At 42.2% G+C, this 17,759-nt stretch overlaps 1 protein-coding gene and 1 long non-coding RNA gene across 2 annotated transcripts; one reads left to right on the top strand and one right to left on the bottom strand.

Moving 5' to 3' along the window:
* Positions 1-4,644: 4,644 nt before the first annotated feature.
* Positions 4,645-6,100, bottom strand: LOC111673923 (sarcoplasmic reticulum histidine-rich calcium-binding protein-like). The gene is made up of 2 exons (XM_023432117.1): positions 5,335-6,100; positions 4,645-5,126 (listed from the first exon to the last, which is right to left on the bottom strand). The coding sequence occupies exons 1-2, from the start codon at positions 6,098-6,100 to the stop codon at positions 4,645-4,647; spliced, it is 1,248 nt and encodes a 415-aa protein (XP_023287885.1).
* A 5,525-nt stretch (positions 6,101-11,625) lies between these two features.
* LOC105702664 lies at positions 11,626-14,289 on the top strand. The gene is made up of 3 exons (XR_001104307.1): positions 11,626-11,806; positions 11,886-12,047; positions 14,159-14,289. It is a non-coding gene; the product is annotated as an uncharacterized LOC105702664 (long non-coding RNA).
* Positions 14,290-17,759: the final 3,470 nt, after the last annotated feature.

Raw genomic sequence — 17,759 nt, 5'->3', positions numbered from 1 at the left:
CATATTTTTCTGTAGTCACCAATATAATGTTAAAAAAACAGAGGTCTTCATATATATTCTGAGAGTTCATCAACAAGGAAACTACAGTAGGCAGGAATACAAAAAATAAATAAAAATAGTGTTCATCCCTGTTAAAAGCTACCATATTGATGGCCATTGATAAAGCTACCATTTTTGGAGTTTTCATCCCCTTGAAAAGCTTCATCCACCTGTTGGGCCTTTTAATTCATCAACGAGGAAACTACAGTAGGTAAGAATACAAAAAATTAATAAAAATAGTGTTCATCCTTGTTAAAAGCTACCATATTGATGGCCATTGATAAAGCTACCATTCTTGGAGTTTTCATTCCCTTGAAAAACCGCCGTATTGATGGCCATTGGTGAAACTACCCTTCTAGGAATTTTCATCCCCATGAAAAGCTTTATCCACCTGTTAGGCCTTTTAATTCATCAACAAGGAAACTACAGTAGCTAAGAATACAAAAAATTAATAAAAATAGTGTTCATCCCTGTTAAAAGCTACCATATTGATGGCCATTGATAAAGCTACCATTTTTGGAGTTTTCATCCCCTTGAAAAGCTTCATCCACCTGTTGGGCCTTTTAATTCATCAACAAGGAAACTACAGTAGGTAAGAATACAAAAAATTAATAAGAATTCTTAATGGAGCCCGAGAACAATCATAGGATCTTCCTCCCAATCAACGAGGAAGCTACTTTTTTAGCAACCTCCTGATCATCACGTTTCGCGTATTCCTCCTCATTCTCGTATTGTTCCTCCTTGCCTTCTTCCCTATCGTGACCCTGCACGGTGCCATACTGATGGCCATTGGTGAAGCTGCCCTTCTTGGAGCTTTCATCCTCATGAAAAGCTCCGTCCACCTTTTGGGCCTTTTCATGCGCCCCTTCGGCGTTTGAATGATGAACATTCTCGGTTTCATGGGACTCCTTATGCCCGCTGGAGTGAGAGTCGTCATAGAAGGTGGTGTCCTTTTTGTACTCGTCCTTGTGGTAGACGTTGTGGAACCCTGAAGTCTTGTGTCCTTTGTTATGACCATCGCTCTTATGGAAGCTTCCACCCTTCTCTCCCTTCTCCGTTGATTCGGCAGCTCTGTAACCCTTTTGCTCCTCTTCTTCCCCCTTCTTGGTACCTTCTGATGTGTGGTGGTGGCCACTTTGGTGGGATTTCTCCAGGGCTCCTTCTTCGCCCTTGTCGAAGCCCTCTGCACTTTTGTAGCCCTTCTTGCTCTCCTTTCCTGCTGCCTCTTCGTGAGTGGCCTTAACTTTGGAACCCTTACCTTTCTTAAAAGCCGTTTTGCCCCCTGCTTTCCTCGAAACCCCTAGGACTCCGTCATCCACAGAAACTGGCAACTGTATATCGACATTATTATAACCCAAGTTCCCGATCCGAGCCAATGGCGACGTCCTTAAACCAGAAATCGCACGACCCAGTTCGAGTCCTTTGTCCAAACCATTCAGATCGAGTCCATTGTCGGATATTCCGAAACTCCCGTCTTCGTCTTCGTCTTCGTCATCCTCTTCTATGTTCTCGTACACGTTTATGGTTTTGTAATTGCCCAGGGTTATGTCCTTCCCGAGGTTACCTGGAATCATATTACACACGTTCTTTTGTTAAGGGGATGTCGAAGTAACATCTAAGGGGTCTATCGTTCATGAAACTTTTCTCCTAATTTGGTGTGTCAAATCGTTTCATACTTGGTATTATGAATGTGGAGACTATGAGGAAGGTCCTCACGCACAAGAAATTTCATTTTTTTTTAATTGTATCGATATCTATAAACAAATTGTTGAAAAAATGAAATTTCATGGGTGTCGGGACCTTCCTTACAACCTTCATATTCACGTTGTGAAGTTTCATGAAACTTTTCTCCAAATTTCACGTACCGAATCATTTCATACTTGGTATTGTGAATGTGGAGACTATAAGGAGGGTCTTCACACCCAAGAAATTTCATTTTTTTTTAATTGTGACAATATCTATAGACAATTTGTTGATAAATTGAAATTTCATGGGTGTCAGGACTTTCCTTACAACCTTCATATTCATGTTGCAAAGTTTTATGAAACTTTTCTCCAAATTTGGTGTACCGAATCGGTTCATACTTGATATTGTGAATGTGGAGACTATAAGAAAAATCCTCACGCTCAAGAAATTTCATTTTTTAATAAAAAAAAATGTGACAATATCCATAAACAAATTTTTGAACAATTGGAATTTCATAAATTAAATTATCTAAATTAAAAAAACATAATTTCGATACATGTTTATCAATAATAGAAGCTGAATATAACGTCTACAAATATTTTAGATGTTTTCAAATGAAATCTGCAGGACACCTTAAAAAATCTGTCGCTTGAGATATTGATGAAAGATTAGAGAAAAAAGTATTTATAAATAATTCCGTGCTACCAGTTCATACCTCGTGAATGCCCAAGTCCGTATTTAGCGGGAAAGTTGAAACCTCCGTAGAGTTGACCAAGAATATCTGCAGTTGATAATCCATTGTATCGAGAATTACTCAAATCGGCGTTTCTGAAGGCTGTAGTCAGTTTTTTGGATCCTATCCCGCCGAGGCCGCCATATTGGCCGAGTCCATTTCTCCCGAAGACGTAACTACTGGCCGAACTTTCCATGTCCTTTTTCATGATTTCCTTCCCGGAAGGGATATCTCCAATCGTTTTTCCTAACACAATATATAACTGCAAGAGAGACGCCGTAGTCGCTATCTCTGCAGCCAACTTCATTGTTTATTGCGACCGACACGACAGAAAACCCGAAACGACGCCAAGATGGCGGCTCTTCCTTCTTTGAGAAAAACTCGAGAGAAGGAGTCTTTTATACTAAAACGTTATTTCCCAATGTGCTTTGTTATTGGACCGCTCAAATGTGGTATCCTGAGATTCTAGGTTAGGTCGCCAATTGTGGCACACAGTGCTTGGTTCCTCGGGTCATGAATTAATCGTAGATCCGTTCCAAATGTGGTTATTGCGCGGTCTCCACGTGTTCCACATCGCATTCACTGTTCATTTCTCATAAATGTACCGACGAGATGTACAATCTTTGAATGTTGAAACGAAACTGTATTAAAGAAATTGACCGGCTGCATAATAATGTTAGAATGGAATAACAATGGAATCGAAAATTATATAGTTTTATACGGTTTCATATAATTTTAAAACGCCTCATAAATGTACCGACAAGATGTACAAACTTTGAATATTGAAACAAAACTGTATTAAAGGAATTGACCGGCTGCATAATAATGTTAGAATGGAATAACAATGGAATCGAAAATTATACAGTTTTATATGGTTTCATACAATTTTAAAACGTTTATGATGAATTCGGAAGATAATATTTAAAGAAATACCTATTTTAGAGTGAAACAAAACGTTTTGTACATCTAGAAGAAAAATGTTATACAGTTTTATACAGTATTACATATTGTATAGAATTATGAAACGTTTATAATGAATTCGGCAGATAATATTTAAAGAAATACCTATATTAAAATGAAACGAAACGTTTTGTATATCTATAAGAAAAATATTATACAGTTTTATACAGTATTATAAATTGCATACAGTTTTAAAAGGTCTGTTGTATATCTATCTACGTTTAGAACTGTCTGAAACTTTGACACATAATTCGTGAGCACCTAGAAATTATCTTGACACTCAAAATTTGGATTCTTTTTTTTAATTTTTGAACTCAGCCCCCACCAGAACCAAAATGGCGTCGCGGTCTCATATTTCGATTGATATCCTATTATTGAAAAATTTCCCACTTTAGCTTTGTTATGTATGTTGCAAGGGTCCACGCATACACTTTTATATTTTCCTTTGCATACTTTTCGTCGGCCATGCAACATCGAATTGTTAAGATGTCTGCAATCCGCTTTTTGCGAGCGTTTTGTTGTTCCTCGCCCTGGCCCAGATATATAAATTCGCGAGACTATTAACGCGTGAAATCTTTTTACTATCTGGTGAAACTACAAAGGATAGCATGATTAACGTATCGCCATTGCTGCTTTGTGTTGGACTATTGTCATTCTTCTTTTTTTTTAATTATTTCTTACGATATTCTCAATAATACTTTCGCTAACGAGAGTACGCGTAGCATGTAAGTACCCAGATAGAAATTCATGATCATTGTATGATTAGGAAAATCCATTTAGAGACCATTTGCTGCATGAAATTTGTGCAATATATGTACGTATTCTGCATTATAAATATTATAAAAAATATGCATAATGGTAAAAAGAGGACTATTAATAGACAAACTTTGTGAGTAGGTACTCAATTTTGTTTGTACTTGTTCATACAAATTCTTGATCATTGTTTGATGAGGAAAATTCATTTAGAGACCATTTGCTGTATGAAATTTCTGCAATATATGTACGTATACTGCACAATAAATTTCATAAAAAATATGCATAATATGCAAAGATATGCAATATATAGAAAATATAGGAGAAATATTTTGTGCTACTAGGGGAGGTTATGTGCAGGTATTAGGGAGAAACGAAATTTAAACACGTGGTTTATACTTCAATAAATATATATTTACACACATGTGAGAGAGATTAGGATAAATGGTAGTATTTTCTAGTAACGAGTTTTTCTAACGATGGCTCCGAAGGTATCCGTGCTCGTTAGCTTTGCTTAAGCCGCCATTGGTCACATAATCCGCATGATTATCATGATAAATCTCTTCGCCTTCTTTCCCTTTATGGCCCTGAGTTTGGCTGTGCTGATGGCCCTTATCGTAGTTTCCTTTATCCCCCCGGACCTGGTTTTCATATCCTGAATCCTGATGACCACCCTCTTTGTGTCCACCCTCTTCCGCTGCATGATGTTCATCAAAGGAGGCGTGCTTGTCATGATGACCACTTTTGTGGTCCTCGTCGTAGAAGTCAGTGTTCTTCTTGTACTCGTCCTTATGGTACACGTTGTGATAACCTGTGGTCTTGTGGCCTTTCTTGTGATAAGCCGAGTTACCGTGGCTGTCGCCTTTTTCCCCTTTCACGGATTCTTCATGATGACCATACTGACCATCCGCCTCGCTATGGGACCCTCCATGACCACTGTTACTGTCGTAGTGACCTCAAGAAACACACACAAAGTCGAATAGAATACCATTCGAAGTATATAATTAACAGTTTTCCCGAGACATTGTAAGATAAAGCCATCGACATGTTAATTACAAAATTCTAAACGATCTGGTACCTGACGTTGAAAGACTCCGGTCCAAGCGATACTTTGAAAATAAAGATATATCCTGTACGATGTTCATATATAAATGACCACTTACCAGCTTGATGTTCACTGTCGTGCTTCTCTTTCTCCCCTTTGTCGAAGTTCCTAACATCTTTGAACCCCTTGTCCCCACGTTCGCCATGCTCGGCATGTTCTTCAACGTTATACTGCTTGCCATGTCCCGATGATGACGTTCCGTGATGAGCCCCAACATCAGTGATAACCCCTCCAGGCACAAAGACCCCATTCGGGCCAAGATCACCTCCATGAACATCAAAGTCATCCCCTTCTTCGCTGTCGTCGTCGTCTTCATCGCTGTCCTCGTCATGGTCATCGTCGTCTTCCACGACGTCAATTTGTCCATGTACCTCCCCTTTGCCGTCATGAACATCGGGGATGTATCGATGTTCCACAGGATTGGCCTTAGCTATCACCGGGACATAAGCTCCCACGTATGGCGTTGATAAGGGCACTGCCTGAAGACCATCCTTGATGAACAGCCCTTGATTTTGGTCATACGTTGCGATTCTGCTCTCCGGGGTCCCAAAGGTTACCACTGGTTGGAAGGCATCGATCTTTTCATGATCTGCAACTATGTGAACAGGAGCTGGAGCGTCGTAGAAGTGTCCATTCCCGTGTTTGTCATAGCGCACCAAAGTTGCTGGTTGGCCATGTTGTTGGCTGTACGTGTACCCCGTTGCGGAGTTCTCCAAATCCGCCATCCGCATTTTGGAGACAGTCATGGTCTCCACTTGGTGGGGCATCCCATTTGCCCAGCCCAAGACCACCCCACAGCAAAGTGCCAGAAGTGTGGTACCCATTTGTTGTGTTGCTTCCCTCGATTTGGCCACACTGGAGAACACCTGAGGAACACCCGAGATGCTGGACAAGTTCCAGGACTCTCTGCGTCTCCATATGGTCCTGGTCAGCTCTTTATATACCTTGTCTAGGTGGACCATGAATTTTTATCATGGTCTCGGTGATATCAAGGTCGCTGATAATTCAAGTACGTGACGGTGCTGACTGTGTTTTACCCTGCCACGGGATTAAAACCGTTTGCTTTGCGCAATTCGACTTCGACCGCAGGTTCCTCGACCGGTTCAGGATTGGCGTAACTAGACGTATTCATGGTCACATTAGGCGACGCAGAAGTCCTTGTCATAATTAGTCCTGTGGACCGCTATGGAGGACGTAGACGGCCACCAGGAACGGAAAGTTCTAACTTCAACGTCCTTCATCTTGAAACGATGTCAATGAAATTTAAAATGTGTGGTGGCGGAATTTTTTCATACGTTTTATACTTGGTTGGTTATCTTGTTAGAAGTGGGTTCTAACTTCAACATCTTTCATCTTGAAATGATGTCAATGAAATTTAAAATGTGTGGTGGCGGAATTTTTTAACACGTTTCATATTTGGTTGGTTATCTTGTTAGAAGTGAGTTCTAACTTCAACATCATTCATCTTGAAACGATGTAAATGAAATTTAGAATGGATGGCGGGATTTCTTCGCTCGTTTCATATTTGGTTGGTTATCTTGTTAGAAGTGAGTTCTAACTTCAACATCATTCATCTTGAAACGATGTAAATGAAATTTAAAATGTGTGGTACGCGGAAATAATAAATACGGAATAATAAATACGCGGAATAAATTAAAATCATGAACATCGTACAAATGTTAAAGTCCGAACGTACAAAAATCGTTCATAATCGTTCATTATACTATCATCAAACGGGAGAAGTGAAGAATATATTTGATATCAAGAAAGACTCTGTACTTGAAAACGTATGTCAATTACAGCTGCATTATATTTTCACTACATAATTAAATAATTAACATAAATCCTATATTTTGCATAAACCTGGATAGTACGGCCATAATATATAGCATTATATTTTCACTACATAATTAAATAATTAATAAAAATCCTGTATTTTGCATCTACCAAGATAGTACGGTCATAATATATACCAAGTCCGATCTCCATTGACAAACTAGCGATCGCTCAAAGAAACTTTTCCGTGTTTCCAGAGCGTTCTTTAATCTCCCGAGACGCCCAATCGCGTAGTCCGTGTCTTTGTTGGAGAGAATCTTGTTCGTTATTTCGCCATCCGTTTCGGTCAAGACACTCCGGTCATCGAGGTGCCTTGGTTGACTGGTCCGGTGAGCACTTCTCCCGTTTGCACCACCTCGGTTTCATAGTAAGTCCTCTAGCTAAAAGGCCCAACCTTGAGTGCGCAATACCGCAGCCACGGCGATGTGAAATCGACTTGTCGAAACTTCCGCGGGAACCCTTCCTCGGTGATGGAATCCTCTTCTAGCCAATCAGCCACTGGACCAACACAATAGGTTCAAAGATATAAAAGAGGAGAGTCCAGAACGACATCTTTGCAGTCAAAGTTCTGGAGTATCCTACGAAGGCCACAGACGCCCAGCGTCAGCCAAACCTGAGAAGGCCCTTATCCTTTAAACCAGGACAAACCATCTTCTATCTGGTCCAAGAAGAAAATGAGGAGGAGCCTGAAGAGTTGGCCGATGATATGCCTGCTCTGTTGCGTCGCGACGCATCCACTGGACCATCAGGACACCAGACTCCCTAGATCCGGATCATCGCTGATGAGGTCCAACTCGAGACTGAGAGACCTGGACATCCTAGGGTCGTCCGTAGGCACATTGGAGTACCCATCCAAGGATAGGTATGCCGATTTGATGGGAACCAGGGACGAGGAGAGCGGAAGCGAGAGTTTCGAAGATGTCCAAGTGGCGCCCAAGCCCACGACCTCGAGTAGGTACGAAATGTTGCCGATGCCCAGGAAAGCGGAACCCGATGCTGAGATGTTGCCGGTACATTACACCGGAGTGAAGCCCCCAGGCGTGGACCACATGGAGATGAGGTATCTGGACCCGGACACGGAAGGAACGCAGCAGAAAGTCGTGATCAAGAAAATTGATGGAGGGATAGAGATTGAAACTGGAGGTTCGGAGACTGCTGAAGAGGAAAAAGGGATGGAGGTGTCTAGCAAGGACGATGGGTCTCATGGGTTCAAAGAGGAACGAGGGTTCAAGAAGGGAGCAGTCTTCGAGAAAGGGTTCCGCGATGAGAGGGGGAAGGAAAATCGCAAGGGAGAGTATCAGGAACTCGCGGGGAAGAGGAAGAAGCACGACGATATTGGGTTCCATTATAAGGGAAGTGATGATGAGGATAGGGGAGAAGAGGATGCCAGTTTCCAGCTGGAGGAGGCTAGGAAGAAGGGGCACAATGCTGCTGGATATCGCAACGTTTATCACAAGGACGAGTATAAGAAGGACGCGGATTTCTATAATAAAGGACACAAGGGAGGGGACTTCCAGAAACATGGAAGATACGATGAGAAGCATGCTGCGATGGAAAGGGCGTTCAAAAAGGAAGCCAACCAGGATTTGGGAACTGAAGAAGTAGTAGCTGCGAAAGAAGGCAGCTTTGAAGCGGGGCATGATCTTAAGGATAGTAAAGGCCAGGATGGCAAAAAAGGATACGATGAATTTCATGAGAAGAACGAAGAGACTGGGAACAAAAGCGGAAGGATTTCGGTGGGGAAGAAGCTGGCCTTTGGTAAAGGACAAATTTTGAAAGCTCGCTGAAGGACTTCACGTTTAGCCAATTTCAGACCACTCTTTCTGGAATGCAGATAACGAAATTAAAGACTATTTTCTTACGGGTATAATATTTATTCCTATTCATGAACTGACGATGAGTATTACTTAGTCTTAAGAAAGTATTTATTGTAGATGTCAATAAAGTTACCTCTCTTTCCATAGTTAATTAACTTACAATAGTTAATCGGCTCATCACTTCCCAAACGATGGAAAACCGAATCATCACTATTCCCTAGGTATCATATGCAGTTAATAGTTGCACAACAATTTAATTTTCCAATAGTCAGAAGTACGTCAAGAACAGAGACAGTCCTTTACTCCATATCATCTGATCATCCCATTCAGATGACACCAGGGATGGGATCAAACCCCCGTTTCCCAGGTTCCTAACCTCTTTTCTAACCATCTTCCTTTCGCTCATTTCTAAGCGCAAAAAGATGATACACCCGAGGCATTTAATCTTATTTCCTGTGTAGCTTTTCGTAGTTGCCTGTTCTCACCTAGGCCAGCCATAAAGCGGTCGGAATGGGCTTTCGTCACGGAAGCCCCCTGATTAATGGATATTAATAATGTCGGCTCGGTTGTAGCGATAAATTGCAATTTTTATCCGGCCCGCGCGCAAATGAGAATGAAGGCGTAATTGATCCAACGTCGGGATGATGTATTCATGTTTGGTGGGCGATGTCGCGCCCGGGGGAGGAAAGCGTGACGACGCCGGGCGTCGGTCGTGACGCCGTGGAGGGACGTCCTACCACGGAGCGTCGCCACCCCTTCGTGGCTCAGTGAGCTCGGGTTCTGTGCATTCATCAACAATAAGCCGCGGCAGCTACCAGGGGGCTGGAGAACACGGTGCGAATACATAAATCTGCGAGGTCTGCACGCTGCCAGCCATATCACTTCGCACAACGGCTATGAATGAATAGGGCTGCTGAGTTATCGTCTGGTCGCCTTCCAGGGATGCAGCTCGCTCTGGACCGAACCTCCGAAAGGGATGTGGAGCTTGGAATCGGGAAATTCGGCTCTGCTCGTAAATACAACGCAGTTGCGACCAGACGTGCTACCGACTCGGGAAGGAAGAGGTTAGGACGTTCCTTCCTTTCGTGGTGGTCCAGCGAGGGATAGGGCATGTTCTGTAGGTTCTCTACCTCGCGTGTTGGATAGGACCCTAGAAAGAGCTTCTACAGGTGGATGGATATGGAAATTTGGTTGGACACATTGGAACAATGCAACTGTACTCAATGATACTGACTCGGGAGGAGAAAGATTAGGACGTTCCTTCCTTTCGTGGTGGTCCAGCGAGGAATAGGGCATGTTCTGTAGCTTCTCTAGCTTGCGTGTTGGATAGGACCCTAGAAAAAGCTTCTATGGGTGGATGGATATGGAAATTTGGTTGGACACATTGGAACAATGCAACTGTACTCAATGATACTGACTCGGGAGGAGAAATATTAGGACGTTCCTTCTTTTTGCGGCGGTCCAGCGACGAACAGGACATGTTCTGTAGCTTCTCTAGCTCACGTGTTGGATAGGACCCTAGAAAGAGCTTCTATGGGTGGATGAATAAGGAAATTCGATTGGGCTCATTGGAACAATGAGCCCAATCGAACTGCACCTGATGATATTGATTCGGGAGGAGAAAGATTAGGACGTTCCTTCTTTTTACGGCGTTCCAGCCAGGAACAGGACATGTTCTGTAGCTTCTCTAGCTTGCGTGTTGGATAGGACCCTAGAAAAAGCTTCTATGGGTGGATGGATATGGAAATTTGGTTGGACACATTGGAACAATGCAACTGCACCCGATGATACTGACTCGGGAGGAGAAAGATTAGGACGTTCCTTCTTTTTGCGGCGGTCCAGCGAGGAACAGGACATCTTCTGTAACTTCTCTAGCTCGCCTATTGGATAGGACCCTAGAAAGAGCTTCTACAGGTGGATGGATAAGGAAATTCGGTTGGGCTCATTAAAACAATGCAACTGCACTCAATGGTACCGACCGAAAGTTAGGGGTTCTCTATCTTCAGTTTCCAATTAGAAATGGTCCTTTAACTTTGAGGAAATGAGAGTCCACAGATGTTCAATTATTGTCGGGTCTTCGGGGATGCTGCTCGTCGGTTTTCCTTGGCTCGTTGTCTGGACCAAATCTCGAAGAGGGATTTGGCGTCCAAGAGAATCGAGGAGCTCGTAAATACAATGCAGCTGCGCCCGGAAATGGTATTGCACGACGAAGGAAGAGATTACTAAGTGCATCGTTGTCTCACCAATTTCATAACAACATCCAATCACAACTACAAAGATTGCTCCTTGGGTTCCACGTCCATAATCCTCATAATTGGCCTGGCAATTCTTTGCAACTTATAATTAATAATTTAATATCAATCATGATTTTTCAAGCTAGCTCGCTGGGTCTCTCATGAAACATTGACAGCAAAAGATGTTAAAATAAAATATGCCAAAGCATTTAATACTTATCAGACTCGTCAACGACCATTATCATTATCTTTAGCTATAGCCACTACTTTTTTTAAATTGTTGACCTTTAATACAGGTATACTTATCGACTTATCACTATAAACAATATAATTATGATGAGCTCTGGCAGAAGATATGCCTTTTCTTATCCAATGCCCATGAAATGTTTCTTATCAGAGTTGTATTTTCAATATTAACCATTTGCACTGAAAAGGTGACTTAGTTACCGGCACCTAGAATGGCAAAGTCCTCGAGTGCAATTTGTTAATTCCTATACATAATTAATTACCATCCTGATATTAAAATCGAGGCCATTTTATTTAAAGCTTTAAACATTAAACAATAAGTCCTTCAGGGTTAGTAAAAGCGAAAAATTACAAGAACAAAGGAAAATCGAATTTGCGATAAACCGGACGAAGTCAGGTGAAGCTTCATGTCACTTTCTCGTGTACATAAGGTTATTATTAAAAATGTATAGTAACACGATTTTCACGTAATCTAGGGTAAATTCAATAATAAAATGTTCTCATAAGTATATGAAAAAATGGCGGCAATGGTTTTAAAGAAACTGATGAATGGACTTAATGCATTTAGGAATCTCACAGGGCAGATTGAATTATTAAATGTTCGAACATGTAAACAATTTTCCAATTTAAGTTGTACGGTGAGTCGCACTTTTATGTATTACATTAGTTGGTAGCTTCAACTATGTGGAAACTAGATTTCATGTCCTTTTCATGTTTCTGTCTCGAAAATGGATTGTATGATGATATTTGTAGAGGTTAATTGTGGTGAAAAATTATAGTTGATAAGGAAAATGCTTTATCAAATCATAGATATTTACTATACCTCACCATCTTCCATCAGCGTCTTTACATCTAGTGAAATCCATTCCTTCCCATTCAACTTGGACTTTTTAATGGAACGCGATCGGCATTTCTTACCTCGGTAATACCGCTTAATGGCGAAGCGCTTCCGGCTTCGAAACTAATTGCGAGAAGGTGACGTCGCCCGTTTCCGCAGGGTCTTCAGGGTACGAAAATAGTTCCTAACCTAAAAAGGAGCCTCGTAACTCTTTGTCAGCAAGTGGAATTGCGCCGCGAACCGTCTCGGACTGGTTCGCCTCATTAGAACGCGAACTTCTCGGTGAGAGTCTCTTTACTTTCCACCGGAGAATCACTTCCCCGGAAAACCTCGACGCTTCGTCTCGCTTACGTTAGATGTCCGGCATTTTGATCATCAGATCGGAAGACGCCTCCTTGGAATCGAAATCGTAGCCAATTGGATATTTCCGAAGGCAATTAACTCAGAAATCAGTGAAGACGATTTCCTTCAGAGACTATTGCCTTTCATTCCTTTGATTGAATCCATTAGTTCATTCACTGCCCGCTACCAATCTACACGGCATTGCCATCAGATTTTGTTGCTCTTTACATTTGGTGATTTCCCTGTCAAGGTGTATAGAACATGTTCAAGTGCACACTAATTTGGTTCATTAGTTCAGTCACTGCCAGCTACCAATCTACACAGCATTGGCATCAAATTTTGTTACTCTCTACATTTGTCGATTTCCCTGCCAGGATGTATAGAACATGTTCAAGTGCACACTAATTTGGTTCATCAGTTCATTCATGGCCAGCTGCCAATCTACACCGTCAAAAATCTTGTATTAGATGTCTACAGGAGAAATTCCAGGGAAGTATTGGCATTAGATTTTGTTGCTCTGTATATTTGTCAATTTCCCTACCAGGGTGTATAGAACATGTTCAAGTACACACTAATTTAATCCATTAGTTCATTCACTGCCCGCTACCAATCTACACAGTATTGGCATCAGATTTTGTTGCTGTGTACATTTGTCGATTATCCTACCAGGGTCTATAGAACATGTTCAAGTGCACACTAATTCATTCCATTAGTTCATTCACTGCCAGCTACCAATCTACACAGTATTGGCATCAGATTTTGTTACTCTGTACATTCATCGATTTCCCTACCAGGGTGTATAGGACATGTTCAAGTGCACACTAATTTAATCCATTAGTTCATTCACTGCCAGCTACCAATCTACACAGTATTGGAATCACAGAAATCTTATATTAGGTATCTACAGGAGAAACTGCTGGGAATTATTGGCATCAGATTTTGTTGCTCTGCACATTTGTCGATTTCCCTGCCAGAGTGTACAGAACATGTTCAAGTGCACACTAATTTAATCCATTAGTTCATTCACTGCCAGCTACCAATCTACACAGTATTGGCATCAGATTTTGTTGCTCTGTACATTTATCGATTTCCCTACCAGGGTGTATAGAACATGTTCAAGTGCACACTAATTCGGTCCGTTAGTTCATTCACTGCACGCGAAGAGCTAAAAAGTCTCTCTTTAACGGGCGGTTCCGCTCTTCAAGGTGGCACATTCGAGCTGCAGCTCTAAAGTATACAAAAGGTTCGAAAGCTTGTAACTAAGGCAGTTTTAAAGCTGCAAATTACGGAGTTTACTCGTTTCTGTTATCTCTCCAACCAGAAGAACTTATGTTTGAGTCGCACTCTGGGCCTTTATTGTTCCTAAATTTGCGTTAAAAAAGCGCCTTTTCCCGCTACTTAATCTTCGGTGCATCTGACTGTAATATGTGTTCCTAGAAATAATTTATTGCTAGTTATCTCGAAACGAGCGTGCTTTTATGATCCTAAAACCAGTAAAGAAACATATTAAGACATTTACTTTGGACTTCTTCGCCCTGTCCTCATTTAAACTATCATTTTTTATTACAGGGTCCTTTATTAAAATGGACATGGTCCTTGCGGAGTATCTTCCAGATGGACAAAGCGATGAAAAATTTGCATGAAATTAGCCCAAAGCCCGAAGTGTCGCCTGTTCGTATACCCTAACCTTCTCGCACTCCTACCGCGTAATTAAAGTTTATGTCTGTCGGTTTACTTCAATCTCTGCTCGCAATTACACCATGGTGCCATTGACTCGGCCAGAAGCTGGACGTTATGTTCACCGACCCTAACCTATCCCACGCTAACACAATACTGAACTACCAAGCCAGTTCGGTGGAATACTCTTAAGAACAAAGTATCTGTCTCAAATCGCCTGATTTCAGAGAGGTTTCACTTCACCTTAAAAGTAAAGTTCTACAAATTCTCGGTGCAGCACTTCCGCCCTGAAAAAATCTGGGGCGATTATTGAAGTTGGTGGGGCCGTGGTAACACAATACTCAACTATCAAGCCAGTTCGATAGAACACTCTTAAAAAGAAGTATCTTTCTCAAATCGCCTAATTTCAGGGAGGTTTCACTTCGCCTTAAAAGTAAAGTACCGAAAACTCCCGGAGCAGCACTTTCGCCCTGAAAAAAGGTGGGGCGATTAATGAAGTTAGTCGGTTGAGCCGTGGTAACGCAATACTCAACTATCAAGACGGAATTACACTCGAGAAAGTTCCGGTGAGTTAGGGTACGGCCCGAGTGGAGGCGCGCAAAGAGGGTCGAGAAGACAAGGACTCGGGACGTCTCGAGGCATTTCCCATCTTCGAGCCAGTGGAGCTATCCGAGCTTGGCTAACTCGATTTGATTTCGATTCGAGCGTTGCACTTCGCACGGCCGGCACTTCGTTGGCCCCGAAGTGTCAGACGTTACCGGAGACCCTTCTCGCATCGCCGAGTTGCGTCGCCATAGTGTCGAACCCCTGTACGGGTTCTAGGCACTTCCTTTGCATAATCCTAGAGAACGACTGTCTATGCAGGGTTGTCTGGACTTGGTCCAAGTATAGTAGCTCTTGTGTGCGTGGAGTGTTCTGTAGTAGATTCCACCTTGTCGGTAACTAACCCCAGGTTGTACAACGCTGAGTGTCGAAGTCGATTTGTGTGTGTCCCTAGGGGTGTTGTGTCACCATCAACTACGTTAGAGGTTCATAGACCTAATATGTAAGTACTAGTCGCGATGTACGACTGTCGTCGAGTTTCTTACAATATATTCTGCATATATAACATCGTTAGCAGAGGTTTATAGACCTATCTTGTAAGTACTAGTCGCAATCCAAGTAGAACACAGCCTTGGCCACAACATGACGGAACATTGGTCCATTATGTGGATGTTGGTCAATATGTAGCGCATAATATGCAGGTGTTGAAATTCATTTTTATTTTAAGTATTGTCGGGGAAATATTAATTGAACATTCGTTCGATATTGTGATGCGATGTGATAGTGGCGTCAAAGAGGTCCTGATGTCATGGGTATCATCCGCTAATTGCAGGGTCTCTTGCAAAGTGCAAGACCCAACCGTTCTACGAGGATCCTTACCTCAGGAAGAGCATTTGCTTACTTGAAGGATTAGCCAAGATTTCCAGAAAAAAGGATACGTGGCGATGTGCTGTGGTGGATCATTAGGACCAGATGGAACAACAGTTCCATGTTGTGGTTCGACCAGCACCATTTGCAAGAGACCCGACCAGCACCATTTGCAAGAGACCCGTCCAATACATCAGAGTCACAACAGCGTCAAAGTCTACATGTCTATACGTACATATCTCCGCATGGCTATCATATTAACAGGCAAAATAATTAACGCTATCAATCCACATCGTTATCGCAGAGAACTTGATATTTTCCGAAGGCATAAAAAAATGGAAAAATCGGAGTTACAACAGCCTAGAACTCCACATGTCTACATGCCTATACGTATATATCTCCGTATGGCCATCATATGAATAGGCAAAGGAATTAACGCTGTCATGGCAGGAAAAAAGTACAGAAAAGTCGAGCCTGGCACAAGTTCTGACAATGCGAGGATCTGCTAGTTAATCCTCGAGCTTTCGGAAAAGCCGATCGAGTTCTCGAGTTTTCCTATCGGGCCGAAAATATCGAAATGCCGAACTCGCTCTTTTTTGGGCTGACATGTACAAGGAAAAGGCATTTAGTGGATTAAGGTGAAGTGAAAGCCCTGTCGAATCAATCGACTCGAATAAGACCTTTTTTTAAGGGTGCTGGATCAAACTGCCCGAAACTTTGACACATTACTCGTGATATTTGGACGTTTCATGTATATTAAATGACCCTTTCATATCACCTTAAGGGGATGTGAAAGTGGCATCAACTGTTCATGACACATTTCTACTAACTGGGTGTACTGAATCGTTCCAAACTTTACAACGTGGATGTGGTGCTCTATGGTAGGACCTGAAACCCATGAAATTTTTTACAGAAAATGTTGAAAACGTCTGTAAACAAATTTTGTTAAAATTTGTAATCTCATGGGTGTCAGGACCCTCTTTATAGATTCCATATTCTCATTGTCAAGTTTGAAACGAGAAAGTTGTGTACAGGAGTGACTAGAATTTCCTAGTGGGTTCTGTAAAAAATAAATATGCATTTCACGCTAAAGCTGCATTGCGGTGAAGGTCTGGTACTTCGCGAGGATTCTCGTTCTTGCCAAGAAAGTCTGCGACGAGCTTCGCATTTGTCCGATTAGACGAAGCTCAACCCTTTAACCTCTTCACTTACAATATCGCGTGAGAGACGTGGTATATCAAACAAAACAGTCATCGATACCGAAAAAAAGATGGACTCATGACAACCGCACTTACCTACGCATGTGATTCACCCACAGCACTTATTTGAATAGAACAATGAAGCGTTAACGATGCCAATGAAGTTCTTCCGAAGCGATTATTAGATCGAAATCGGGGATTTGCATCTTCATGTCCATCCAGCACCAAAAAACCTGAACTATGAACGGGAGCGCAGCAACAAAGCAGTCATGGATACTGAAAAAAGAACGACTCATGACAACCGCATTTGCCTACGCATGTGATTCACCCACAGCACTTATTTGAGTAGCACAATGTAGCGTTAACGATGCCAATGAAGTTCTTCCGAAGCGATTATTAGATCGAAATCGGGGATTTGCATCTTCATGTCCATCCAGCACCAAAAAACCTGAACTATGAACGGGAGCGCAGCAACAAAGCAGTCATGGATACCGAAAACAGAACGACTCATGACAACCGCATTTACCTACGCATGTGATTCACCAATAGCACTTATTGGAAGAGAACAATGTAGCGTTAACGATGCCAATGAAGTTTTTCCGAAGCGATTATTAGATCGAAATCGGGAATTCGCGGCTTTTGCACGTTCCCATCAGTCCAGCACAAAAGAAGTTGAACATCGACGGGGAACGCGGCAGACGCTACTTGCTGCCAATCGCTCGGGGCGCTCTTCGTCGTGTATTTGTATTGGCCTAACGAACTAGGAATTCGCCAACGAGTCCGGAGCGCGACGGGAGCAAAAGGAAAATCCGGGGAACACACAAAACCGCCGGTTTTTTTCCCCCCCGTCGCGAAGTGCGGCGCAAAACTCCATGAATTATTCA

This window comes from Orussus abietinus, unplaced genomic scaffold (genome assembly GCF_000612105.2).
Source record: "Orussus abietinus isolate OABI.00-Male unplaced genomic scaffold, Oabi_2.0 scaffold243, whole genome shotgun sequence".
NCBI lineage: Eukaryota > Metazoa > Arthropoda > Insecta > Hymenoptera > Orussidae > Orussus > Orussus abietinus.
This window is presented reverse-complemented; position numbering and strand designations above follow the sequence as displayed.